This window comes from Chenopodium album, chromosome 24, assembly GCF_948465745.1.
Source record: "Chenopodium album chromosome 24, dcCheAlbu1.1, whole genome shotgun sequence".
NCBI classification, from domain to species: Eukaryota; Viridiplantae; Streptophyta; class Magnoliopsida; order Caryophyllales; family Amaranthaceae; genus Chenopodium; species Chenopodium album.
This window is the reverse complement of record NC_137857.1, coordinates 37,196,890-37,224,795: the sequence shown is the minus strand read 5'-3', so window position 1 is coordinate 37,224,795 and position 27,906 is coordinate 37,196,890. Positions and strand designations below refer to the sequence as shown.

At 35.5% G+C, this 27,906-nt stretch overlaps 1 protein-coding gene across 1 annotated transcript; it reads right to left on the bottom strand.

The window, feature by feature from the left end:
- Positions 1-59: 59 nt before the first annotated feature.
- LOC145612610 (protein MOR1-like) lies at positions 60-22,822 on the bottom strand. Its single transcript, XM_081667946.1, has 54 exons — positions 22,414-22,822; positions 22,152-22,257; positions 21,928-22,051; positions 18,905-18,984; positions 18,594-18,771; positions 18,435-18,499; positions 17,558-17,640; positions 17,186-17,271; positions 16,900-17,013; positions 16,673-16,792; positions 16,294-16,396; positions 15,474-15,610; positions 15,241-15,306; positions 15,032-15,149; positions 14,912-14,946; positions 13,588-13,650; positions 13,383-13,484; positions 13,192-13,297; positions 12,897-13,009; positions 10,732-10,819; positions 10,510-10,610; positions 10,184-10,291; positions 9,951-10,056; positions 9,786-9,865; positions 9,563-9,709; positions 9,358-9,433; positions 9,109-9,233; positions 8,858-8,968; positions 8,606-8,755; positions 8,421-8,495; positions 8,237-8,318; positions 8,026-8,153; positions 7,828-7,929; positions 7,657-7,731; positions 7,249-7,344; positions 7,069-7,170; positions 6,825-6,926; positions 6,318-6,500; positions 6,120-6,231; positions 5,271-5,347; positions 5,118-5,197; positions 4,437-4,499; positions 4,208-4,334; positions 3,903-4,025; positions 3,048-3,125; positions 2,778-2,936; positions 2,539-2,697; positions 2,146-2,243; positions 1,880-2,036; positions 1,640-1,756; positions 1,446-1,541; positions 1,230-1,301; positions 869-1,157; positions 60-782 (listed from the first exon to the last, which is right to left on the bottom strand). The coding sequence occupies exons 1-54, from the start codon at positions 22,574-22,576 to the stop codon at positions 520-522; spliced, it is 6,069 nt and encodes a 2,022-aa protein (XP_081524072.1). The 5' UTR covers positions 22,577-22,822; the 3' UTR covers positions 60-519.
- Positions 22,823-27,906: the final 5,084 nt, after the last annotated feature.

The following is a 27,906-nucleotide window of genomic DNA, read 5'->3' as shown; positions in this document are numbered from 1 at the left end:
CTAAAATTAAGCAAAAGAAATAATACCGTGGAGAAAATTGCCCAAAAGAAATAGTTACATCAAAACAAAACAAAACTTTTCATTAAGTTACATCAAAAAGATACATCTGTGACTGTAACAAAAGATAAGGTCAATTATCATACACAAAATGATAAGCTGTAAGGTTTACAAGAATCATTGCACACAATGGTTAGCGGAAGAAAAATTTCTTATACTATTCGCCGATTAGTCTCTCATCAATCACCCAAGAACAAACCTCGGGCTTTTTACAGCTGAATAGATTACAGCTAACAGTATACCATGAGCCATTCCTAAACAAGCTTTTCTGGGAAACCAATCTAAAAGATCCGTTAACACCCACCATTTCGAGTAAAGCTTCCCATTAAACCTGAGTACATTTTTATGTACAAAATCCGAGAGAGTGTACAGAGGTCTGCCCAGAAAAGGCACTGAACAAGATCTGCACTATGTGAGATGGTAAAGCAGGCATTCAACATCGTGATCCTCAATTTTACTGTCCTATACATGATCAAATGACCCACTCTTTAGTCTTTGCATCCGGGCTTGCAACCCAGATAATGCCTTCTCATCCATAGGAAGAACTCCACTGTGAACCGGGTTGTCAGCAGCTGAATCATCTAGCTCATGCTGAGCTTGATTATGAGTGACATTACCATTCATTGGCAACAAGGGCCTGTTTCCAGAATCTTGATTTACACCTGCTGCAGCTAACTGCATGTTCTTCATCCTTTCTCTAATAGCATCTAATGTCCCAGTAGTAACTGCTCAATGCACACAGCATCTCCCAAAATCAACCCAAGGGGAAATGAAAGAAATGAAAGAAGCAAGAGAGAGAGAAAAAAGTTACCTCCTGTTGCCAGTCTGTCACTTCTTTGGTCCCCTAGAATCTGTTGGTGATCAAAATTTGAACCTCTAGAAATTGCATTGGCTGTCTTCTCATCGTCACTGAATGATGGGGGTAAGGAAAAACTTGTTGGCTCAACTCTCGTATTCAGAGATTTTGAATCATTAAGTGAGTTTGTATGTACAGGCGACAAAGGAGCTAATTTTGGCGATGAAAGATTCAGTGATGATGGAGGTGGAGTTGCTAATGGGACGCTAGAAGGTGTCCTTCCGGCAGCTGCATTCTTCTCCATCTGCAGCAAAGAACATATGAGCACAGCACCACAATTATAATTAATGTTGATGATAATGAATTAGCTGCATACCTGTGCCAATCCATCTCTAATATAAGTTCGGAATGCTTCACTGGCATTTTGGAGCTGAGCAAAGATATCAACCTACAGAGTAGATTGTGAGCATAAAGATGCTTGAAGCATAATACTTGAGCAAAATCAAGCAATTGTGTAATGCAAACAAAGGAAAGAGGCTAATGGGTAGAAAACAAAGCAGTAGGAGATAACCAAGTGGTGCACAAAAGTTACCTTAGGGTATAATTGTGTAATGCGATACAGTTCATAAAGACCAATACTGCAAGTCTGCTTATCTCCAATTTTCTTAAATATTGCAGCCAGTTCTTGCTGCAAGAGACATATGGCCCAGATATCATAATCAGTCACAGTTGAATGTATTTAAGGCATAAAAGACCAGATGTCATCATCATTGATGCCAGCATTACCTTCAACTGAGCGTCTGCAGAATGAGTGGCAGAAGATGGATTATTAGCAGTTGAGTCACCCCAATGAGTTTGGCCCACAGGTCCAGTGGGGGTAAGCATCCTCGCCGCTGCCAAAGTCTAGTACAGGAAAATAGTAAAATTATAAATAAGGAACTAAGCACAACATGTGAAAGCCAGTAAGACAGATCACATGCTGGACAACTGGCTAGAAACCCTATATGCAAAGCAATATTCCAGTACCTGGAGATTCAAATCAATATATGCAAGAATAATGGGTTGAGGCTCCATATCTATAGGAACCATGGAGAGATGACCTTTGATAGCTGTACCCCGGAGTTTTACAAGTTCATGCAAAACAGTTTTAACCATACGCAAAGGCTTATCATCAGCTCCCGCCCTTCATGTAGACAGAATTATATCAAAAAGAAGAGAAAACAAAAAGGACAAGTGAGTATAATCCTCAAATAAGAGGAAACCAGAGCTAACACTAAAAGAGGGAAAAATACCTTCTCCTTATTTCTTCCATTCCAAGCTCTTGAAGGTACACATGGATGCTTTGAAGAATGCGGTCTAGGTCCACATCATATATAGTGCTTTGAAGAACCTGAAGTAGGAATAAGCAATTTAAAAAAATGATATCTTTCAACCCTCAGTAAATCCAAAGAAAGTGCAGTGTAGCAGAGAACAATTAAGAAAAAAAAAAAAAGATTCATGATGAAATTTAAGAGGGACAAAGATTGTTGATGATAGTTACTATACTAAAAATGTCTTTTTAGAGGAACATTAAACAAAAGAATATAAAAAAACAAGTGACAGCACTGGGTGTTTTCGAGCAGCAAATCTTACACTCAATGCAACCCAAGGCTTTCACCCACCCGAGCAAAATATAGGAAAATTACCTTGGTTAGTTTTATCAAACATTTGACAACTAAATCAGAAAATTTCTGATTTCTAACATTCAGGGATTCATTCACTGCAGGTGCTGGCCATCTTGAGGAGCTCACTGGACTTAGTAGCTTAATGAGCACCACAAATGATGATGTCCTATCGGCATTGTCCTACAAAAATTGACATTACTTTCAGATAGGTCACTATAAAGGTGATGAAACAATGGCAAAAAAGGCCAATTCATATATACCAAGATCTTAAGCATCAAAACATTTAAAGCTTTCAGAAGTTGGCCTCCATCATCCATGCGGGGAACCCGTTCATCCAACAGCCAAAGAAGAAGTTCAGTAATGAGATTATCAAGGGTGCTCTCCTTGACCGCATGAGCTAGAGTCTTATTTTGAAATGTCTGCAGCATAATAAAAACCATCAGAAGAGCAACAAAAACATAGACATAAAAACTAGCATGGGTTGCAAACTTGCAACAAGAAAATATCCATAGAAAAGAAAATAAAATCACCTGCATGAGTGTGTTTAAAACATATTTACAGGACCTCGAAGAAGCCCCGGTTAGACTGAAGTCAAATGTCTTTGCAACCTGTTTCAATTAATCACAAAAATTAAGGGTTGCATTGCAGGAAATTAAGAATTGACAGAAATTACAGAATGCAAACCAATATTCCCTCAAATATCAATTGTTACACTCCTAATTCAGTTGATCAGTATAAGTGTTATACTTTTATTTCTGATGAATTATTACTCCGTACATTATAATACTCTCTCTCATCTCATGGGCCCCACTCCATTTTTATTACCTCACCTCTCAAATCCCTTACATTTAATAAACTATTAACTTCACTATCATTTCTTCATATTTCTTAATAAACCAAATACCCTCCCCCACCCCACTTGTCTTGATATAATATCACAAACCTGCTAACATTATGTCCTGGTACAAATTGCAATACATGAGAAAACGGAGAGAGTTACTGCAATACACTCACACCCACCACAACGCATTCTGACCTACAGCAGGAGGAAAGGACAGAGACAGCAGCAACAAACAACGCAACAAGCATACCCCCCACCATGAGCAGCAGCAGCAACGGTTAGAAGGATTGGCAGAGTACTTTTTATTTAGCTAGAGGACAAATTGTAGTAATGACTAGCAATCAAGGCAATAGGCCAAATGCTTGTAGTGCAAGTAGTATAAATAGAGTAGCCTAAGGAGAGAGAGAACTATTCAGAAATCATTGTAATAGACCCTTGAGAGTCATGGCCTAAAGCCATGTTTACCGTTTACAAGCTTTCTTGCTAATCAAATACAATCCTTCGACTTATCTTAATCTTTTCACGCTTAATCCGTTGCAGTTACCTTATTAGCTAAGATTATGACAAGTCGGTCTGCATCCTTGACAATGTCATCCATTGTACTTCCTTCAGGATCATTTGTGGCTTGCGCCAACTCATGGCAGACTACTTTCATTCCTTCCACAGACTGCACAAAATTACATTACAGGAAAGATGAGTTCAATGAAAGAAACAAGCATGGATAAGAAGTACAAATATATATATTCAACACATGCTATAAATCAGAGCTACATAAAGGCCTTCTTTATTGTACATCAAACAACAAAATTAAGGAATTTTTTTAAGGGATCATTTAAGCATAACAAGTACCTGCTCCGGTGCACCATGTGCAATGATATCAAGTGCTTCATTCCAGTCAGTAGGACCACTAACACCAGCATGCACTCGAGGCAATGAATTTCTATCCATATGGAGTTCAGGATGAACATAGGGTTCCCTAAAATAGGCAATTCAAACAAATGGCCAATTTAAAATTGAGCAGACTTAAGAACAGCACAGAAGATAGGATGAAGCCCAAAGGAAGAAAAGCGGAGAATACCTGGCAAAAACTGGGCCAGCAATTGATCTTGAAACTTCTCCACTCTGTTCAGCTATATCAGACCTATAATATGTTCATACAAAAATTTAAGCAAGTAAATATTTAAGCTTTACTTCAGCAATTAACCAATCAAAGTGTGACGAGGATAGCAATGAAAGAAAAATGACCTGTTAGAACCTAAGGGCCAGGTAAAGAATGGTATGCATTAAAATTGAAGATACAGGCGGTGCAAATACAACAAAAATGAGGAAGAGAGTAAAACATAAGCTAAAACATAATATAAGGGTGGCAAACATAAGATAAACTGGAATGACCAGAGGATGAACAGATATAAACTGGTACAGGAATATTTTATTAGCCCACCCAGCGTCACAGGTAGTATAGATTGGCACAAAAATAACTCAGCACAAAGCATACATCTCCCAACCTCAAAAACTTTCAGGCTCCAACTCTATACTTTCATGTAGGCCATCAGGCAAAGATAAAAATCACATCAAAAAGCAATCTGAACTAGGTTTTATATAAAAGAAAAACGAAAGCTTATCCAAACAAAAGTATCGATAACTGCGAAGCAAATGGAGTCGTTAGATAACCCTTTGCTATAGAGCCATTGTGACAAGTAGTACATCATAAGAAACAAAGAAAGTAAAGCCGCATAGATGAATATTAGGATATCCTCACCCATTATCTCTGACTGAACGTCTTAAAGCAGCCCTTGCATCTCCAGGCTTCCCTTCCCTCCTCTTGTCCATATCACGAGCCTAAAGAAAAGCTCTATGTGATCAGCTAAAACAAACAAGGCAGTTACCATAAAACGAAAGATCCAATCCTCACCTTTGTCTTAAATTTTTCATCTATCATACTTCTTTGAGCATCTGTTAATTTCCCGACATATCTCCAAATATCCTCACCTGTAAGAGGAACAGTGTCACAAAACAAAAATTTGAAGGGTATCTCATTCTCCACTAAAATTCTTCTCCATTAAATAAAACTGTTGGACTAAATGAAGTTTATAAATCAGTTCCACTAAAAGAAGCATGACTACAGATGGACTGGAAGAGCTGAACTATCCTGTAATTCACTTTGTATCCTACATAATGTTTATCATGTTCATGACCAAGTTAGAAGACGGAACAGTCAATAATTATAAAGAACACAATAAATTCAAAGATGAACAACACTTTTCTTTGTTGATTGTAGAGCCAATAATGATAGGAGGAATTAAGAAACTGAAATCTCCATAGTTCAGGAATCTTAATGGACAACATGATATTCAGAGCGTATTCTGTTTACCTAAAAAAAATAAAGGCTTTCTTGATTTGCAATCTTTTGTCACACACGAAAAAAAAAAAAAAAAAAAAGAGTACCCTTTTGCAAAAGTGTGTAAATCTAGTGATTCCGTTTGCACACAAATCTCCACTAATATTCAAGTTTTAGAAGCTGGAACTCTGACCTACAAAGTTAAAAAAGGCCTTTTTTGGGATGAAGTGAAAAACAAATTAAAAAAACAGAGCCAAGGATGGAGGAATAGGGGGTGACATATCTCACAAAAAAAAATGGAGATCCAATGATCCATAGGACCATAACTCTACAGGATTACACAAGACAGGAGAAAGTTGTAAAAATACGACAAACAACTAAGGAGCTGCAAATGTATATGAACTTATAGTTCAGCATTGATACCTAAAATTTTGTAACCAGTGGCCAGCGCGTTCAGAGCAGCCTTTCTAGTTTCACCATCTCGTTCAGCTGTTAAACTCGCAACAATCTGCAAGCTTTTCAGCTGCCCACTTATCTGTGAAAAAGACACAAGTAGATAATCAATGTCACCACCAATCAAACACTAATCCTACATATTTTTTTAAAAAGACCAAAACTTGCCTCAGCTCCATGATTGTCAAGAAGGAAACCAACAAGATCTGCACACTCTATACGTGTTCGATTGTTTTTTGAGCGTAGACCCTCCACGACGTAAGGAAAAAGTTTTGCTGCTGAATATATACTAACAATTTGTTTAGTGAGCTCATGGATTTTTTCTCGTAGTTTCTCAATGTTATGTCCAGACTACAGATTAAAAAAGAGGCCAAAATTAGTTCTCATCCAACAGAAACATGCCTTCAAATGAAACACAAAGAGACTATAACAACCAAATGATTATACTGATTTGAACTGGAATACATCAAATATGTTGCAAAAAAACAAAAATCTAAAGTCAGCAAAATCATATATCAGTCCCAAATCATTCACTTCATGTTGTAAGAAAGTTGCAATGAAACAAAAATGAAGGAATGTTCCATGCTTCATCAATTTCACAACATCTAGATACATATAAAATAAAATAAAATAAAAAGGAAAAAAGAATCTCTAATAAAAAGAGAAAAGATAAACCTTTTCTACCAAACATGGAAGAAATATGGCTGCCTCTGCTTCAGTCAATGCATACCCCTCAATCCTTAATGCCTCAAAAAATTCAGGAAGAAATTCTAAGACCTGTCATTAAGAAAAGGGGAATTGCCTATTAGAGATGCCTGATATTACACACACATTCCACAAGCAAGAGCATGTTACTATACAAGGAATTAGCAAAAATGCTCAAGGTACTCAAATCAAATGAAGGGAGCAAATACCACACCTTCAATAAGCATGTTGTGTTCGATTCACAAAATCGCAAAACAAACCACCTTAAAACTATATCCATAACTTCAATTAGATCCTTTGCAATGGTTGGAAGTGCCTGTTGGAAGAGACCAGATATAAGAATCAAATCCCAACAGTACATAATACATTTGATACAGAGTAGAACATAGCTCACCCTATGTAACACTTCAATGCCATCCACGTGCTTTTTGAAGTCTGTACTCAGAAGCCTTCTATTCAGATCTTCCCTAAAAAATTTGGCAAGCCCACTCTGCAACAAAACAGCCAGTTTACAAATAGTTCAACATATTAGCCCACCAATTAACTAGATTGAGAATTATATTACTTCTGTCCCCAAATAATAAGCCCATTTCTCCTAAAAAATCCTTGTCCCTAAATAGAAGCATCATGTCTCACTTTGGTCGTCTCCATCATCCATTAACTTACTTTTTTTTTTTGTTCAATTTTAATCAACAAGATCTCTCTAACCCCACCATATTTTCTCACTAATCCCAATAAAACATGTGTCCAAGTGAAATTGGGTTTTACTTTAAAGTCAAAAAGATGTTAAGAAGATACTAACCTCAAGATCCTGTATTTGCTCCAAACGAGGTTCTTCAAATTTAAACCGGCGGACAACCATCCTCTCCCTATCTTCCTGCAGAACGTAATCATAACCGCATATACTATCACTCCCCTAACGTAATAGAGGGATGCAACATAATACAAACAAATAACCTCAACGGTGAAATACCTTGTTTGAATCTTTAATATTTAATAATGGCTGAGACTGGATAGCAATATCATGAACAGACATCATGGACTCGGCTCTTGAGCTCCGTGCAGGAGCAGCTCTCTGTAGAAAGATCAAAAGTCATTCAAAAATCGAACCCACAAAATAAGTAAAATAAAACTGCGAAAGCTGGACAATAATCAAAAACAGGTAACACACCGATGATGCTGATTTCGCTCCGTACTTAGGTGCACGTTCCCCAGCAGCGTTAGAGCTAGTTTTACCAAGTCTGGTGCTGCCCTTAGGTAGTGATGTAGTAGAAGTAACTTGAGCAGAATCGTGCAAGTCTGATGGCAGAAAAACTTAGTAAACTCAAGCACAAACTCAACAAATTATTTACAGACATGAGATAAAATTTATAAAGGCACACCTGGAACACCCCCATAAGATTTTAGCTTCTCAACAACATGAGAAAGAGCCGGGCCTTGAATATCTCTCAAATTCTTGGTCACCTAAGAAGGCAATAAGGCTATGATTGTTAGAAAACAAATCCATTTTCAAAATCAAAAATCTTTCTTGATCAAAGAACATTAAAGCAGAGCCTAAAAATGCACCATTTCTGGACCACAAGCTTTTAGAATATCTGAAAGACACGCATCAGCTGCTTTACGAACATCAGATGACTTATCCTGAAATTAAATCCAGAAGGGTAAACGGACCTCCAATAAAAAAAGGACAAGAAGTAATTTGACCACGATAAAAACAAACAGAAACCATAAAAAGAATGGTCAAAGAATACCGTCATGGCAGTGGCAGCTGGCTTAAGCAGCTGCACTGCATCAGGAAAGTCATTCATCAGGGAAAGATGCTTAGATAGCCATTCAAAAAGATCCTTACGCCCCTCAGCACCAAGTTTTGATTCCAAAAGAGCAGCAGTAATATAGGGTACCTATACTCACAGAACAGCATTAACAACAATTTCCTGCTCAGTTAATTCTTGCTTCTTTCCATTTACCCAAGAATCCAACAATAGTCATAATCTTAGACCAACCATTTTATCAAGATGGACAGCACCATGCCACAGGTCCAAAGTTGTCAAAACACATTCTCTCATTTGCTTTTTATTGTCACCAAGGCATTTCAATACATCTGAAAGAATTCCCTGTAAGAGCCACAATCAAATTTAATTTAGATAAGAAAACATACAAAACAATAAAGAATGCACAAAAAAACCTGAAGTCATTGGAAAGAGCCCAGATAGAGCTCCAGCAAATTCAATATCAAAAAAATGAACAAACAAACCTTGCTTGCTTTCTCAACTGGAAGACCCATGGCAAAAGCAACACCACCAATGGTAGAAGAGGCTTCCATCACAAGCTTTTTATTGCTGTCATTCAAACGGCCTCTAAGTGCACCAAACAACTCTCCTGTTTGTCAAAATAATAATCATAAACAACTAAAGGGGGAAGAAATTACAACTGACACTGCCAACTAAAAGTACAACAGAAAATCCAAACATGATTGCAGCCATGAGCAATAACACAGTGATACCAGTTCCAATGGGTTGAATACGCTTATTGGCCTCCTCTAAAATCTTATTTACAGCTTCGATGGATTCCAAGCGTATCTGGATATTATCAAAACATAAAGATGGTAGCACTTTCAATATCTTAATAAGGCAAATTCTGAAGCACAACGCTACAAAATCAATGACAAATTGACAATACATAAATTGAAATGTTGAATTAATACATACCTTCCAATCAGGGCTTTCAAAATTTTTCAGCAAGGTTGGTGTAATCTTCGCACTAATATCTTCACGTGGTAAACCATCTGAGCCACCAGCAGGAACAGATGACAAATCGGTAGCTTTTACTGTTTTCTTTGGAGCTACAGATGGTCCCTGCAGCCAGGTAACACTAATCTAAAAAATCCTGCAAACTAAATACATTAGGATTGGAATAGCGAAATGCACATACCTCATAAGGATTTTTTTCATATTCTGCATCAAGCGCACTGAGAAGTGCAGGTTTAACATCTGTAAGGAACCCCTTGATGTCTGCAATAAGATTAGTTAGCACTTTTCCAATGCTTCACACATTCACAAAAAAAAGCATGCAGACGAGGGAAGAGCCTATAATCACCTGGGCCAACAAATTTATGCAAGACACCAATCAACTTAATTGTGGCATTTCTAGTAGCAGCAGTACTTGATTGTAGTCCTGTCTCCTTGCAGAAGTCAATTAAGTCCTTCACAAAAGAAAAATAGCATTTACATTAAAATAGCTTTTCTCAAAAGAAAACTATATCATAACTCAATATTTCATGGCATAACAACCTAATCTTGCATAGGATGTTTAAGAAGAAAGATAATCACCTTCAATTTCAAAAGAGAAACACCAAAATCCTCAACAGCAGAAACCATCCATAGAATGCCTTCACTAAGGACCTTTGGATTCTTGTGCTCTTTCATAATTTTATATAACTGCAGCAAATGAAATCAATCAATCAATCAACGCCTTAATCCCATAAGTGGGAACTGCAGCAAATGAAAGTCATTAAAACACAAGCATATAACATATAGAAAAGGGAGCACGAAATCACTTCATTCATTCAAATATCCTTCACTGACAACATCAAGAGCATGAGAAAAGTTTTGCCGGTGGGAAACGAATACAGAGCATGAAGATAGAAACTACTTACTCTATCAAAAATAAATCCAGGACCAACAGCTTCCGAAAATGTAGTCAGGCATTTCATCGCCTGGGCTCTGGTCTTAATATCAGCTACCCTTTCACTTAGACCTGTGAAGCAGACAATCAATCAAAAAGAGATACAGAATAAGAAAAATTGTATCTCTGGATATCACTAGCAAGCAAAGCAACAATAAACTAATATGCAAGCCAAAAGTAACAAGACACTCACCTTGAAGACAAAGAACAACACACTTTTTGGGAAATCTTGTAGCAGTTGATGCTACATAAGAAATAACTTCAATAGTTTGCTGCTGGACCTGTGATATTCAAAAGAGTTGTCACTAAACAATATAGTTGTGGTAGGTTAATTCTTGATATATCTTAATACAGATATCTATGGAGTGATAAACAAACAGCAAACTCTATACTCCTTGTTCTTTACCCTGATCATAACAATTGGCTAATTTTAGCGTCAGGAAGCTCCAGAGTACAGCCCTTTCATCTATTTGTTTCCTATATTGATTCAGGTTTAAAACCTTTTTACTCTACCTAAATTTTAAGACTCAAAGCTAAGATGTTCGTTTATGGATAGGCGATTTCAAATAAATCACTATCCAATATAAGCTAACACTTAATTGACTTGTTATGGCGCTAAGAGAAATGTGTGTGTGGTTTTAATCTGCATTTACCAGAAAAGAGAGGCAGATTGGGAAATCTATCTACTAGTAGCTTAGTAGCTAGCCTATACACAATCTATACACACAAGTCTTATCAATTCCCCATTTCTGTTAGCAACTTCTACATAGAACACAAGGGACTAAAGGTAGTGTGTTTAGACAATCTAAATACAGGTGACAAGACTGACAACAGCAGTATGTCTACACCATAGCATGTGCCAAGTGTCTTCACGTCGATGAAATAAGGAACCAACAACTTCGAATTTGTGAAAATTTGTGGTGACTAATTGTCATTGGATATAACGTTTATATCAGGGAAGACCAACATATTTAATACTTGTATTTCTACAGCTCTTGCATGTAAATTATATAAGATCTAGAAGGAAATAAAAGGATTGAAAGTGAAATCCTTTTGGAGATTTGGACTTAATTGGTTTATCGATTCAATCAATAGCCTTAATCCCATAAGTGAGGCTGGCTTTATGAACCAAAAGTGATTATTCCATATAGTTATCTACAAAACTCTTCCTCCTCCATCCCTTACGATCAAATACCTCATTCTAATGCAAATCCATATGCTTCATATCCTTCCTAACTCCTTCCAACCAAGTCATTTTTGGTCTCCCTCTACCTCGTTTAACCTCTCCATGAACCCACTCTTCCACTCAGAACGTTCAGTCATTGCTTTTTAGCCATACTCAGAACGAACAGTAATTTCTTTTTAGCCATATAGAGATGGCTAAAAAGCAATAACTGAACTGTCAGAATATGACAAATGGATGATTAATAAGGTTTTGTTAAATAGTTATGTCATGCCACTTATCCGGATAAAGGATATTTCCCCTGTGTTTTTAAAAGGATCAGTTTCCTGAAAAGGGAAGATTCAAAATAAATGCAACACCTCAAAAACTTACCACATACTACTTCCCCCGTATTAAATATCCTTATTTATTTATTTAGCTAAACATTAAGTTACAACTTCCAATCAATTAATTTAACCACACACTAAATTACCCACTTTATCAAACACCCACTAAGTCATACACCCAAAACCACCTATTTCTTCATCTTTAACCTCCAACCATTTTCAATTTCAAAAAATACATCACCCACTATATTTCATCAACCTACCAGTCCAAAACCTGTTTCATCCTCTCTCTCTCTCTCTCTCTCTGCCCATGAGAACTTCACAAACAAGTCTACCCAAAAGAAAACTTCCAACTTGTTGACTTTAAGCCACCACCAACATTTACCTGTTGCTGGTGATTTCAATTTTGATGGTCATCTAATGCATACAACTGATACAAGTGAGTTGGTATGATGGAAGTAGGAATGGTGGGGTTCATCGCAACAGGGTCTGGTGACTTGGGGCAGGCATATGGCAGTGGTTGACGATCAGTGCAGGCATGCAGCTTCTGTGGCAAAGCATTGGGATGATGGGATTTGGTGGTCGAAAAATAGAACAGTAGTTTCTCTCTCACGCTTCCCCTTTAACACATGGCTAACATAGCAAATAAATTATCTTTACTGTTTACAAAAATTCCCATACCATTCCTATATGTTTCCTCCAAATAAATATTGGATGTGCATTCTTTTACAAAAAATAGATTGGCTATACAGAAAACTACTTGTAAAATAAATATGATTTCAAGTAAAAAGTTTTGGATCAGTGTAATCCATCAGGTGATTATTTAAGATGAGAAATTTGTTTATGTACCTGAACATTTTTCTCACTCCATCCAGGGACAGCACATAACAAACGAATCAAAATCTCCACTGATTGATCAAGTTCCTGAATGCCCTCCACTTGCTCTTTCAATGAGGAAATTGCTGCGTGGATATGGATGGAAAAAAAAATGAGAAAGAATAACACACTACAGCTACCACTAAAAACATTAAATTCAGCTATGACAGAGAAAAAGCAAAGCAAGATCAGATACAAATGAAAATAGCATGAAAGCAAGTGGAAGATTGATTATAATGCCACACATAAAGGTTAAATAGAATTAAACCTTCAAGCCTTTCTTTCCATACAGTACTCTTTAATTGAGAAATAGTCTCTGCTTGTACAAGAGAACCCAGTCTGCTTTCAATTTCTTCAAGGCTCATCTCTGATGGCTGCTCACCAGGACAAACACAGGTAAATGACATTTTTTTATATCAAGTACCAGGGAACTTCATCAAGATATAAAGAAAAAAATACCTCAACATCTTCCTGTTCAATTTTCACGGTTTTTTGCTGCCCACCTCCATCAACTTTTTTGCTGGCAGCAGGTTTTGATGTAGCACCTTTCTTGGCAGCAGGCTAACAAAATTTAAAAACAAACCAGATGAATTTAAAAAATCACATAGCAGAAAAAATTACAACTTAATCTAAATAATGGATTCAAATGAAAGAGAACACTCACAGCTGCCTGAACAGGCCTTTTTCCACTCAGCATACTTGCTGCTGACTTTTTAACAAATGAGGCCTGTCAACAACAGAAACAGTGTAACATTGTAAGCAAAGATAAGCCCACTAAAACAAGTAAACTGAAAATGAAACGTAAATTTAAATAATACAATGCAATGCTCAGCAAAGTATATACTTCCTCCGTTTCTTTTTAGTTGCATCACTTTCCTAAACGGAAGTTTCAAATTAGTTGCATCACTTTCCTTTTTAGACAATAAACTCTATCTATCTCTCACATGGGTCCACTTTTTTATCTCATCTTCAAACATTGCCTAGGAATCCGCAATTTGCAAAGTGATGCAACTAAGAAAACGGAGGAAGTATCTTAGTTTCAGAAAATTATATAAAGATGAAAATCATTGTCTACCATAGACTAATTATTAAGAAATTACAGGCCACAACACATAAAACACCAGTCTAAATTGACAACACACCTATAATTTAACTTCACTGAAGTAATAATGGCCATATACTCCAAAAAACAATGAAAACCCCCCAACTTTCATAGACGACTCGATTACAAAAGAATAATTAAAAAACAGATTGTCCTCATTCTCTTTTCTCATTTTGTATTAGTTGGTAATAGACAAAGTACTATGCTACCTATGTTCCTTTAAGCTCAGCTTGGTTTGACGTATAACAATTCCCAAAAAAAAAAAATTGAGTTTCATGGAAAACTACAATTGCAAATAAGTATTTCTTTGTTTGGTTCCTTGTGAGAAAAGTTTAGAGAAATTAAAAATAGGTGTAAAAGTGATATAGATGAGAGTAAAGTAGAAATGAGGTAAGGAGGAGAGAGGAAAATGTGGCTTCGCTTGTTTTGATAAGAAAAATGCTTTCCACCGTTAAGAGTGTAAGTTTCCAACATAGGAAAATTGTTTTCGACCCATTCACAAACCAAAGGAAAATCATTTTCCATGAAACTATTTTACATCAAACCAAGCAAACCCTAAATTTGCAACATGGGGGGAGTGCACAAGAATTTAGGTAGTGGGGAAATGGAAGAGGAAGTAAGGCAAAGTTACAAACTTGTCCATGATAATGCAAGCATTTAACTAACGCATACAAGTGTGTACTTGTATAAAGTATTAGCAGTGTAAGAGGAGATGTTTGTTATTGTGGAATGGGTAAAACAAAAAAAAAAAAAAACAAAAAAACGCTTTTGCAATACATTTTACTACAATTTGGAATTGGGAGAGAGGGCACCATCTACAGCTAAAAGCACAAATCAATATAAGGGAGATATAACACAAAGATAAATAATATAAAAAAAAACACACCTCAGATGCAGATCCACTTGAGACTTGCACGTTGACTGACATGCGATAATCAAAATAAGAAGTTAATACAAAGGACATCCAATTTCAAAGGACAATAGAATTAAAAATGAAAGACCAGACCTGAGCTTCCACCAGCCGGTGGACCACTTTCAGAACCACCAATCATTTCATTAAGCTTTTTTCTCCGGACATCATCGAGTTTCTCTAGTGACCTTTCCAAAGGTCTCATACCTACCAACTAAACATGAAAAAGAGATGAACATTTCAGTTTCTACTTTGCAACATGTTCACTAGAAGACTGAAGAAAAGTTAGAACATAAGATACTCACCTTGGCTATGGCCGTCAAAACAGAAAAGGCTGCATCTCTTACTTCAGGAGTCCCATCATTAAGACACTGCACATTACACAAAGAAAATCATCATAAGATTAGAACAGTAAGAATTATAGCTGATCCAAATTCAAGCAACTGGTATCAATAGTATGAAAATAAATAACTTAAACAGCTATTCACAAAATATACAAAATAAGCACCAGATATAGTCACCAATTAAAGTCACTGACCTCCATACATATGGGAACATAATCCTTGTGAGCTTTTTGAATGAGAGTCTTGTTACTGGTCTCAATACAAAATGTGAGCCAATTTAGAGTCAACGATCTCACAAGAGGAACTTTATTTTTCACAGCCGTTTTAACATCTGAAGAAATAATCAGGAATCAGAAACGAGCACAAGATGGACATTGACTGCTAGACAACATCTACAATAGCTAACCAAAATTTAAGGTATATGAACACTTATGGGAAGATTAACAAAAAAAGAAATTTGTCAAAGAGAAAATCATACTTCCTTCACCCCAACATTTTCCATGTTTAATAAGTAAACTTACACAATTACTAACACACTTATATTATGCCAATTCTTTACTCTTCGATAATGTTGGCCCCTCTGATCACCCCAAGTAATCTAAAACTGGGGAAAGAAAAACAAATCTAAGAAATTTTTCCTTTTCTAGATGTTTTACTGAACCCATTAGTATTGTGTATTAATTTGATCACAACAATGAATGAAATTCTAGAAGTCCCAACTGCAGTCACTAAAGAAAAAGAATGCAGAAATTCTTCACCAGGAAAGTTGACTACAATTTATACAACTTAATCAATAAGTTCAGTTTTTCTGCACTGCTTGGAGTGCAATTGACCTCAAACATAAACAGTTTGTAGGTTTAAATGGGCATATACAATGTAATGCATCAATGTTCCAAAAAGCTGGCCCAAGTATCACAAATTCACAATACCTGAACCTGTGGATTGTAGTCTACAGACGATCAAATCTGCCTGTGCGTTACAAGGAAAATTAAAAAGTTAGAAATGAAAATTTACCTTCGACAATATCAACGAGATTTACACATCCAGACTTGTAAATGGCTTGTAACGTTTGAGTTAAAGCATCTGTGATGGTAGGCTTTTTCTCCTTCAGTTTTTCCTGTCAGAAAAGACGAAGTTATATCTTCAAGGCAATCACATTACACAAGGTCACAAACAGATATATATTCAGAAGAGGGGGGCTAGGTGGAGTTAGGAACACGGAAGAGTCATGAATAGATATGTTTAGTCAACATGGTGGCACACTTCATTATAACAATACCAACCTTAGACAGTAAGCAGATAAATAAAATTAAAAATAAAAAAAAAAATAAATAAATAAAAAAAAAAAAAAAAAAACCAAAAAGACCTTCCAGAAAGAATTGTGATATCTTACTAGTAAAACAGGAAGCAAAAAGCGTGAGCTCCCAGCAAAGTGTGCCCTTAAGCCTCGCGCAAGGTTCCCAATAGCCTGTATGGCTTCAGCTGCAACAGCTATGTTTACATCTGTGACTAACTGCAATGACATTTCATAGTCACACATGATAAGCAGCAAGAGACTAAGCACAGTCAATGATAAGGACTTATAATATGTAAGAGGAAAGAAAGAGGTGTCAAACCAACCTTTTTGAGTGTTCTGCAGACTTCAGTGAAATCACCTGGTGCTATCCTCTTGGTGGAAGCAAGTTTTGTCAACTCCGCAACAGCCTCCTTTCTTTCAGACCACTTAGTAGCTTTCTAATCAAACCAAATCAGAAGTGACAATGAGTCTCCCACAACCCTCCCAAAGAATAAAGCGACCAAACAGTAGATTGAAGTGTCAATAAGAAACTGACATGATAAAACCCTACACTTATAGTATATAGAACCAACATTTATAAAGAGAACAAAATGGTATAAGATAACTCACCACTCCATCCCAAAATCCAGATTTCTCTAATGGCGTTAATATGTCCACTGGATCAACTAGCTCATATTCATCTATAACCTGTGGAGCTGAAACCAAAAAGCTTCCTTCAATTTCAACACAGTAGCAAGCCAACATTAATGGTAATTATATGGAGCTACATGGCATACACTACTCTATTTTTGACATATATCATTGAATTATTGTACTGTTTGATGCAGTACAGCACCAAATGAAAGTACAGGAGACAAAATCATCTACCCATTCAACGTTTTTGCCTTTTTTTTTATTTGCTAGTTTCACCGACTACACAGTATTCGATATGAGGTTGTACATGATAAAGGACAGTAATAATTAACATATATAATTGCATACCATCGGATGTAGATTCTTCTGACGGTCCTGCATTTTCCACTTCAGCAACAACCTCAGGTTCGGGCTCTTTGTCTTGTTCAGATCTGAATTTACATGGATAATAAAAAAGAATGTCATTATTGTATTCAGCAAATGTGCTACGGATACAAAGTTCATATTCGTGATATTCACAGACAATCAATTTGCCTACGGATTCAAAAGCCTTATTCATGCTGAACACACAGGTGGTCAGGTAGCTATAAATTCTGGTAAATCAATAAATGCAGGAAGCTGTAAATCCAATATTTACCTCCCTGATAAAATTGTCAATTGAGATTAGATGCAGTGGAATCAAGGGATTTGTTTTGGATATAAATAGGGTATCTAACTACATAAATCAAATGAGCAACACAATTTTAATACGAGCAAAAACGTTCAGATGGCCAAAACTAAAAATAAAACAGATACATGATCAAAGGAAATGAAATCAGGAGAAGGATAATGGGGAGAAACCCCATGACAGAAAGAGTGTAATTTCAAGACAAAATCCATATCTGAAAGAAAACCCAAATAAAGGAAGATAAACCTTGCTTGACAAATATATCACCACTTGTACCATCAGGCAAGTATACACTCAAATTCAGGACAATTCGGAAAAATCAAACACAGCTCAATTTAAGGACATATTTTCGATCCCAGCCTCAAGCAATCAGAATATTACAGAAATTAAACAGCCTAATTAAGATTTTCAGAGAAACTAGTGGAAATGGTATGAGCATCTATGATACAATCTAGAGATTTAAGACAATTCCAGCCTATGAGCATAATGAATCACTTTTGACCCTACACACTTTGTCACAATCAGAAAGCGCAAAATCAAATTGCATACTAGCATCACCTTATCTTTCGTGTGGGCTTCGCCATCCCGGTAACATTGACAAGCTCTGCCTCCAGCTCTTTTTTCTAGAGACCCAAAAAAAAAAATAGATCATCACTCCAACATATTAGATACGAAAAGTACACAGAAAAAAGTATGGTAATATATAGATAGTTTTACCATTGTATCCCTCATTTTTTCAAACAAGATGGATTTGACTGGGTCCTGTCCAATCCAGCGACATAACTCTAAGGTCAATCCTTTAGAGGATGCACGAACATTTTGGTCTTGATGATCAAAAAGCTCTGGTAACATCTTAAGAATTCTTTTCGGAGGTATAATCTTGGACCCAAATTCACTATTTTACACCCCAAAGATAAGATAGATTGTAAGCATAAGAGAAACTAAAGTCAACCAAGAAAACAGCATAGAAAATGCATAATAACGAAACCAGAATGATACATAAAGCACAAGCAGTATAGCCCACTAACCTTAACGCTTGAAACATGACGTCGATGGCAGGAACAACAGCTTTAGCCACTTTGGCTTTGATAGCCTTTTCCATAGCATCCTTGCATTAAATAAATAAAAGATTCGTTAGAGAGAGATAACATGCAGAGTTTTCAAGGTCATTTACTATAGCTAGAAAGCGCAAAAGAAACAAGCATATTCTGCTGACATAAGCCAACAACCACATATGGTGAAAAAAATGGGGTGCCAAAGAAATTAAAAAATTGCATCATTGTTGAGTAAGTTACAAGCGCATTCAACAATTCACCAGCAATACCAGTTGATGCTTAAATCCATTTTGTGTACATGAAAATATTGAATACAAAAGACCAGAAAACGAAACAGGTCAGATCATAACACAGAAAGTCCACAGGCTTCAAAATCACAACTCTCATCAAAATAATTGGTATAAGACATAATGCCATAGACAATTATTACACAGACTAAAGCCAGCAGGACAAGTCAATTTGCACATGAAAACTAAAAGCCAAATTGACCTAACTGCTTAATCACAATCTCTGTATTGCAACAAGTTCAAAGACCTCATCTTTAGTCAGCATACATGCGAAAAAAAATTTTTACAATGATTAAACATAAGCAGCTCCTAGAAAACCCATGATGCTTCATGTGTCTTCTTAAATTCAAAATACAAATTTTGTCATAATCATACGGTACAAAGTGTAAAGGACAAAGTCCCCTCCAAAGACATAGAGAGCTACTAGGAATCAAAGACAGAAGTCTAGGTGAACATGAGATGGCAGATTGGCCCTAAAAGTACTTCTAAAATGCATATATAGGCGATAGGGTACATATAGGTCATAAATTTTAACCAGATTAAATATAAATGTTCATTCCTGGGATAAAGAAAAACTTTCTTTAACTATTCACCATAACTAACATACAATCTCGAACAAACAGAGTATTGTGAAGTTTGACACTAATTTAGAAACTCAAGATGAGTTGCTATCACTTTGGCACAGGAGGCACACAGACCTCAATACTCACATAAAGCAACAATAAAATTCTGTTTAATATACCCCGTTTATTACAAAAAAAAATTTAAAAATAATAAACTTAAAATTCCTCTTTAAATTTGGGTTAAAACATATTACTCCCTCCGTTTTATAATGTTAGTCCCCTATAGAATCAATCACATAAAATAAGAAAAGAAATACATTTAGAATCTAACATTAAAGTACAACATAATTCATAATTAATTTACCTTATTTAACTTTTTCTCATTTTTTATTAGGAAAGCACAAGTCATAATTGCAAAATTTAAGGTAAAAATTTCATTACTTAGAGTCATGTCATCAATATACAACCAATTAATTCCAAAAAAATCAAGTTATAAATGAAATATGTTCAATATGGGTAGATCTTTTTGAAACGCCCAAAACAGTATATAAGACTAACATTATGAAACGGAGGGAGTAACATTTTTCTGCAAAATGCACCTTTCAGTCAAGATATTATTTATGGAAAAGTACAAAAAGAAAAGAAGAGAATGAATATGTCCAATAGTAGCAAAGGGAGCTTCCACGTGTTGACATCCCGAGGAATTGGCTAAAAGTAACCTAAACATTCCTTGGTAAATCAAAAGAATACTCGAAATATGTACATACATACTTTTAGACTAAGGTAAATCCAAGACATTGCAATTTCTTTTCCTTGATGTTTTCTAGGCGCAGCTTAGAGACTAGGCTTAGGGCCTGTTCTCATTGACCGAACTCGCTCAGCTGAACTGAAATGAATATTTTATAAGAGAAGGAAATTAGGAGCTGAGGTGAGCTAAGCTGAACTGAATTTCAACGTAAGAGAACAGGGCCTTACTCTTATACTACCTCCGTTGCAAATAATTTGCAACGACTTGACATAAAGTGTAAGTAGAAGATGTCTTATTGTTGCAAATAATTTGAATTTGACACTGAGATAGTATATAGAAGAATAAAATGTGGTTGAGTAGTAAAGGTGCAAGAGGTCTTACTGTCTAGCCATTGGTAACTTCATGAATGATGTGTAAGCATTTAAGGAATACCTCCATTGTCTTTAAATCTCTCTTTCATCCTAGTATTTAAACTATTCCCAAGTTCCATCAATTTCATACAATTTTCTCTTCATTATCTCATAGAGCTTGGTATCTTATCTCTTCTTCCTCCATATGAACTTTAACCTTTCAAGACTTTCCTGAATTGGGTTCTCTTACCTCCAAAATATATTAAATATATGGTACCATTTTTCCAGATAATTGTTAACAAAAGGTACATTTGCTGTCCGAAGTTTTTTACAATTGTAATTTAACAAAAAGCATATTATAGTAATAGCAATTGAGATAGATACAAAGGTAATAACACTACATTTAGGCCGAAGTACCCATAAGGCCATAACACTACGCCCTAAAACTTACTAAAACCATGTAGGGAAGGACATTATCAAAACTTAATGTTGTAGCCATCCCATATAGTGACGTAATTGAGTAAGATGAAATAAGAGCAAGAAATACTTCAACATACCACTCTTCAAAACTCTCAGCCGTGAAAACCCAACATATATATTCCATCAAATTGAAACTCAATCACCCAAACCTTTTCCATAGATTACATGAGAGCCTAAACTCAGGCTTCAGACCCCTTTAAAAATTAAAGAAGACGATAAGCTTTCAACTAACAGAACCACATCTGCTAAAAAAGCTGACCATGAATATACTAGCTAAGAAGCTTACACTGCTGTCTAAAACTCCAGAGTAAATAAAACCAGAAACAGTCTCTATGTCACTTGCAAAAGGTACATAGCCAAACGCTAGTAAAATGCAATTCCTAAAATAACCACTGCAATACTGCATTACAAGTTTACAAATGCACGGCCATAGTGCAACACGCTTTTGCTCCAAAAATCTATCTTAGCCCTCATTCCTCCCACTAGGAAAGTAGCTCACTGATACAAAACAAAATGCAATACCAGCTACTCAATTGCGTAATAGAAACTAAACAGGAAAGTTTCATACCAGGAAAGCCTCAACTGCCTCCAACTCCACCCAGAGTATAAACACCATTTGTGCCTTCTCCACAGTCTTCGGCCTACCGGTAAGACATTTCGCAACGACAGCATCACATACTTCTTTGCCATACCTAAATCATGAACACAAAACCAACAAAAATTGCCCATAAATTTCAAACCAACAATGAACAACCCAAAACCAACAACTTCACTCCCTTAACTCAAACCCACCTTCCAACATCCGCATCTGCAGCTTTTAAATAAGCAATCAAAGCATCAAGCGCCTTCTCTTGCACCGGTGCATTAGAATCAGTCACTGTTTTCTTGAAATAATGCCCTGAAAAATTCCCAACCAAAAAAAAAAAAAAATTCAAAAAAACCCCATTTCACACAACAAGATCCAAACCCAAAATTCAAATGCATTATCAAAAAAACACCCAAATTCATCAGATCTAATCAACTAAAACAAAATCAAAAACCCTAAAAAATTTACCAAATTCACGAAGACGAGTGTCCTTAGGATCGGTAATTGAGTCGAAAAATGCAACAAGGTCGATGTTCGCATCATTTCGAACCTTCCAATTCTTGTGAAACAATCGATCTTCCCATGGAAGTTTCTTCGCCTCCTTCAACAACTTCTCATCTTCCGTCGACATAATTTACCCAGAAAATGTAACAGTACACAAGATATTACACAATTTTTTTCTAGGGCACAAAAATTTGCAGAAGCTCGATCTGAATTTGAGCAATGGGAGCAAGAAAAATGTGAGAAAAAATTAATTTTTTGTTCGAAAATTTCGGAAATTCAAATTTTTTTTGGTTCAAAATTTTTCTCTCTCTAGTTGCCGGCGAGGAGAGAGAAAATTAGGAAAAAAAAAAAAAACAAAATTAAAAAATGGAGAAGAGTAAAGAGATAGGAGCGTACACTATAATTTCATCAAAAAAAAATTAATTTTAAAAAATCAACTTTTTTGATTTTTTTTACTAGTATTTTGAAAATGAAATTTAAAAAAAAAAAAAAAAAATAGAGAGAGAATAAAGGAAAGGTGTTTTGTGTTGTACGCTTTCAGGTTTAGGTGTGTACACTTACTCGCACTCATGGAAGTTTTGTGTCCACGTGCTTGTACCAAATTTTGGTAAGCAAATTTATGCTGCCTACGAGCAATATGCTACTTTCGTTTCATATTCATCGCAATACTTGTTAATCAAATTTTCGATGTTAAAATTACCGATATTAAATAAAATTTGGCATATGCAATATTCTGTTCTCGGATGATAATGAGGGATATCCTAAGTGGTTAGAGACTTAGGGCTAGTTCTTTTCAGCTTAATTTCAGTTCAGTTCAGTTCATTTCTTAATTTCCTTCTCTCGTAAACAATTCAGTTCAAACAATTCAGTTCAGTTCCTAATTTCCTTCTCTTATAAACAGTTCAGTTCAGTTCCTAATTTTCCTCTCTCCAGTTTAGTTTAGTTAAGTTCAGCTCAGTTTAGTAAATCAGAATAGACCCTTAGAGTTTCCCTCCTGATTTCATGAGATCTTGAGATTGACTCTCAGCACCGCATAGCAGTTTATGGAGTACAACAAAAAAGCACATAATCAAAATGCAATACACTAATCTTGATTGAGACAACAGTTTATCCCATACAAATTCAATCAACAATTCAACAAAATTAATACTATGGAGTAGAGATAAGGATTTGAACGTTGATTTCAAAATTCAAATTAATGGCTTAGTGGAGGACGATGGGAGTGAGGTTGGTGGTATTTGTGTGAACCGGCTTTTGAATAACTAGGAATATATGTCAATGTATGCAAGGCATTAGTTTTACTTAACAGCAAAACTGCTATGAAGTAATTAGGCCAATTCAAGATGAGGATCCATGGTTTATGTACGGATGATATTTGTTTTGGTGGATGAAATAAATAATGGAGTCAATGCCAAATTGGAGCAATGGAGGCAAAGGTTGGAATATAGAGGGTTTAAGCTAAGTTGGAGTAAGACTAGTATTTGGTGTGTCGCTTTGGGTACACAGAGGGGGACAAACAATGATATAATGAGTTTGGACGGAAAGAATTTGACCTTTGCATGGTCGATCATCCAAAAAATAATGACATTGATCAAGAGGTGATCCATAGGAAAATCAAGGTGGTTTGAATGGAGAGCGGATACAGAAGTGTTCTGTAACCAAAACATTCTTTTACAGTTGAAGGGAAGTTTATAGGACTGGCATAAAACTCGTGTTGCTCTATGGTACAAAATGTTAGGCTTATAAGAATAAGTACATTAAAAGTTGGAGGTTACAGAAATGCCCATGCTAAGATGAGTGTGCGGGGACATTCTAGTAAGAAACATAATCAGAAATGAAGTTGTTTGCAAGAAAGTGAGTGTCGCATTCATTACAGACAACTTAAGGGAAAACCGCTGGCGTTGGTTCGAGCATGTCAGATGAAGAGCCTAGGGTGCATCGGTACGAATAGCGGAAGAGTGGGATCATAGAGAGGTTTAACGAGGTAGAGAGATACTGAAAATGACTTGTTAGGAAGGATACGAAGCATATGGATTTGCATGATGATGAGTTATTTGATCGTAAGGGGTGAGGAAGGAAGAATTTTGTATATTACTATACGGAATAATCACTTTTAGATTATATAGTCGACCCCCACTTATGAGATTAACACATGGATAAAGAGGTTTGAACACTCAACTGCTTAGATGAAAAGTCAATGGTTAACCATCTAACTAATTGTCACTTATGTTATCATCTTGCACACAACTTAATGTTATACTACAAAAGTAATAAATCACATATAAACTAATAAATGTCTTTTAAAAAATTAACAATTGCACAACTATATAAAGTAGCAACCCAAGGTAACGCCCGGATTAATAAAAGGGGTATGATTAGGAAATTAAATGTCTCAGGAAAAAAAGTGTAAACGAAAGATTACTACTAGAACCGTAGAACGTACGGAGGAGTAGTTAAGAAAGATTAGGGGCCATTTGGCCATATACGTGGGATATTCATTTACAAAGAAGGGGACACTTCGTCTGAATTTTACGACTAATGGGCGCGTGGTAGTTAAACGTTAACATTTTAGGTTAGGTGTGGATCCCATATGAAGTAATAAAAGGGGGGAAAGTGAGAGGTTTAATTTAATTTGACGTTAAATTATACAAGTATGGTATATTATATGGTACAAATACTTGGTAAATTTGAATTATCAACGTTAATATAATTTTTGGAAGCATTAATATCGTTAATCATAGATTCATAGTGGGAATTTTTTTAATGGTTTGTAGTACACTATACCATACAGTGTCCAACTAAGATATTTGGCTATATACTTAACGGTCTATTTAGTTAATCATGTGATTTGTACGTACTAATGATGCATCCCATCATTTTTCATAGGTATACATACAATATGAAGGTTTTCTTAAACCTGAATGCTTGTTTGTTTATGTAGTTAAAGGACATCATGAGCACATAGTTTTGGTTGTAATTACTAAATTTTATAATTATTTCATAATTAGGGTATGTTCTCATACGTTGAAATTCACATTTCAGTTCAGCTCAATTCAGTTCAATTTAGTTTAGTTCAGCTCAGTTCAGTCAATGAGAACAGACTCTTACTCATTTTTCTACTGCAGTATCACTTTTACATGTTTTTCTTTTTTTAAAAGAAAGTACATGTCACCACTTAGCTAGAATTGTTCCTTTTGGTGTTGAACAAGTGTGGATTAATCATTACCCCCGAAAGTCTCTCCGTATATAATCTTGGACGCTTTGTCCCTTATTAATATATTTGTTAGATGCTTTGTTTCAAAAAAAATAAAATAAAAAAAAAACCAACATAGAAAGTACTCATATGTTAATATTCAATTTCTCTCGGACACTTTGTCCCTTAATTAATGATTTTGCTTGGCAATAATTCACAACATTCAATGCGTACATTTTAGTATTTTACTAACATTAATACATATATACTGTATGTACTCCGTATTTGGTAATTTTTTTTTGAAATTATTAAAAATGCAATAAAATGAACCATAACAAGATTCCAAATAATCATTTGGTGTTGTTTTGATTTGCGTAAAAGTCAAACTTAGGTTAATTTAATTAATTTTGTTTCATTAAAAAAAGGTTAATTAATTTCATACTACATAAAGGAGTAAGTGAATTTTGTAATAGTGCGGAGTAATTTATTTATTTTTTTTATTTTTTTTTACATAACTAGTAGATATATATATTAAAAGGCTATAACCTTAATATTTACAATAAGCATCCCATAGTAATTACAATGAAGATCGATGTTGCAACAAAAAACGCCTATGCAATAGGCTTTAAATACATCCGAGATTAAGCTCCTAGAATGAGCGATATGTGCGGAGTAATTAATAACATCCAATAGTGACTTTGTGAATTAAATACCAGTAGTAGAAGAAAATAAAATACAAAAATGTGATATAAAAATGGACAATTAAAAAGAAATACAATAACTTTAGGTCATTATGTAAGAATGTGAGATCAGTACTTCTTAGAAAGTGAAAGATTAACGAAATGTTTGATTAAAATGAACATAGCCTAAAGTTTTACTGAGTACTTCACAAAGGTGCTAAACTTCTTGCGCATTCAACCAAATGACCCCTAAGATCACTAACGCCCTAAGGTGCTAAACTTCTTGCGCGTTCAACCAAATGACCCCTAAGATCACTAACGCACTAAGACATCCTCTCCCTGTAAGCTTAGGGGTTCAGTCAGAGAAAAACTTCCCAACAGAATAATTAGCACTAGGCCTGTACAAAACTATCCGAGAATCCGAAAATCCGAAAATCCGATCCGCAACCGATCCGAATTTTAGGATATCCGATCCGAGTTTTCATTTCGGATCGGATATCCGATTTGAAAAATCGGAAATCGGATACGGATTCGGATACTGGTTTTCAAATTTTCGGATATCCGATATCCGAAAATTTTCGGATATCGGATATCGGATATCCGAACTAATATCCGAAATGAAAAGGGTAAATATTGATATCAGGAAATAAAAAAGCTGAAATTTTCTACTGTAAAACAAATTCACAAGTCACAACACCTTACTTACTTTCAATATCTCACTAAAAAAGAAAAACCCTAAATTCTTGCCCTCTCTCTATGTTCAGGCCGCCACCCAGCCTTCATAGGCTCATAGCCACCGGCCACCGTTCACGGCGTTCAACGTTCATAGGCCCTCACTCTATCACGACAAAGATCGTCTTCTACGCCCAACCTCCCTTAATTTTTTTTTTCATTTTCGATCTTCTCGAAGACGCCCAACCTCCCTTAATTTTATTTTTCATTTTCGATCTTCTTCTACTCGCATTTGCTCGGCAAATCGCCATTCTTTCGTCCTTAATTTCCAATATGTATGTCTATTTCATTGTTTGGAAGCTTATCATAATGTTAAATAAAACTAAATTTGAAAACTTTGTCTTTTTTGCTCCTATTTGCTGCATCGTTGCAAAGTTGCTAACTGTTTGGAAGTTGATTTGGTTCTACACACAACCACCTTACATAATTTGGTTCTAGTTGTTGATAATTTTGATTTTTTGTTTGATTTTAGATCTACTAGTATTTGTTGCGAGTTTTGATCTGTTTTTTTTTTTTTTTTTTTTTTTTTTTTTTTTTTTTTTATTTTTATCTATTTGTGTTAATTTTCTGGTTTTCAATTTGGGAATTTTGATTTGTTATTTGATTTTCTGGTTTAGTATTTGAGGAGTTGTATGTCAAATTGTCAATTAATACTTAGGTGGTCTTTTGGTAATTTAATTTGCAAAAAAAGACTACAATGCTCATATATATTATACAGGAACGTCAGGAAGGCTTTATGTTACAAAATTGATATAATTAATGAGATTTATTAGATAAGATAATCAACTTTTTAATATAATCGGATAATGGATATCCGAAATATCCGATCCGAATGATTTCGGATATTGGATA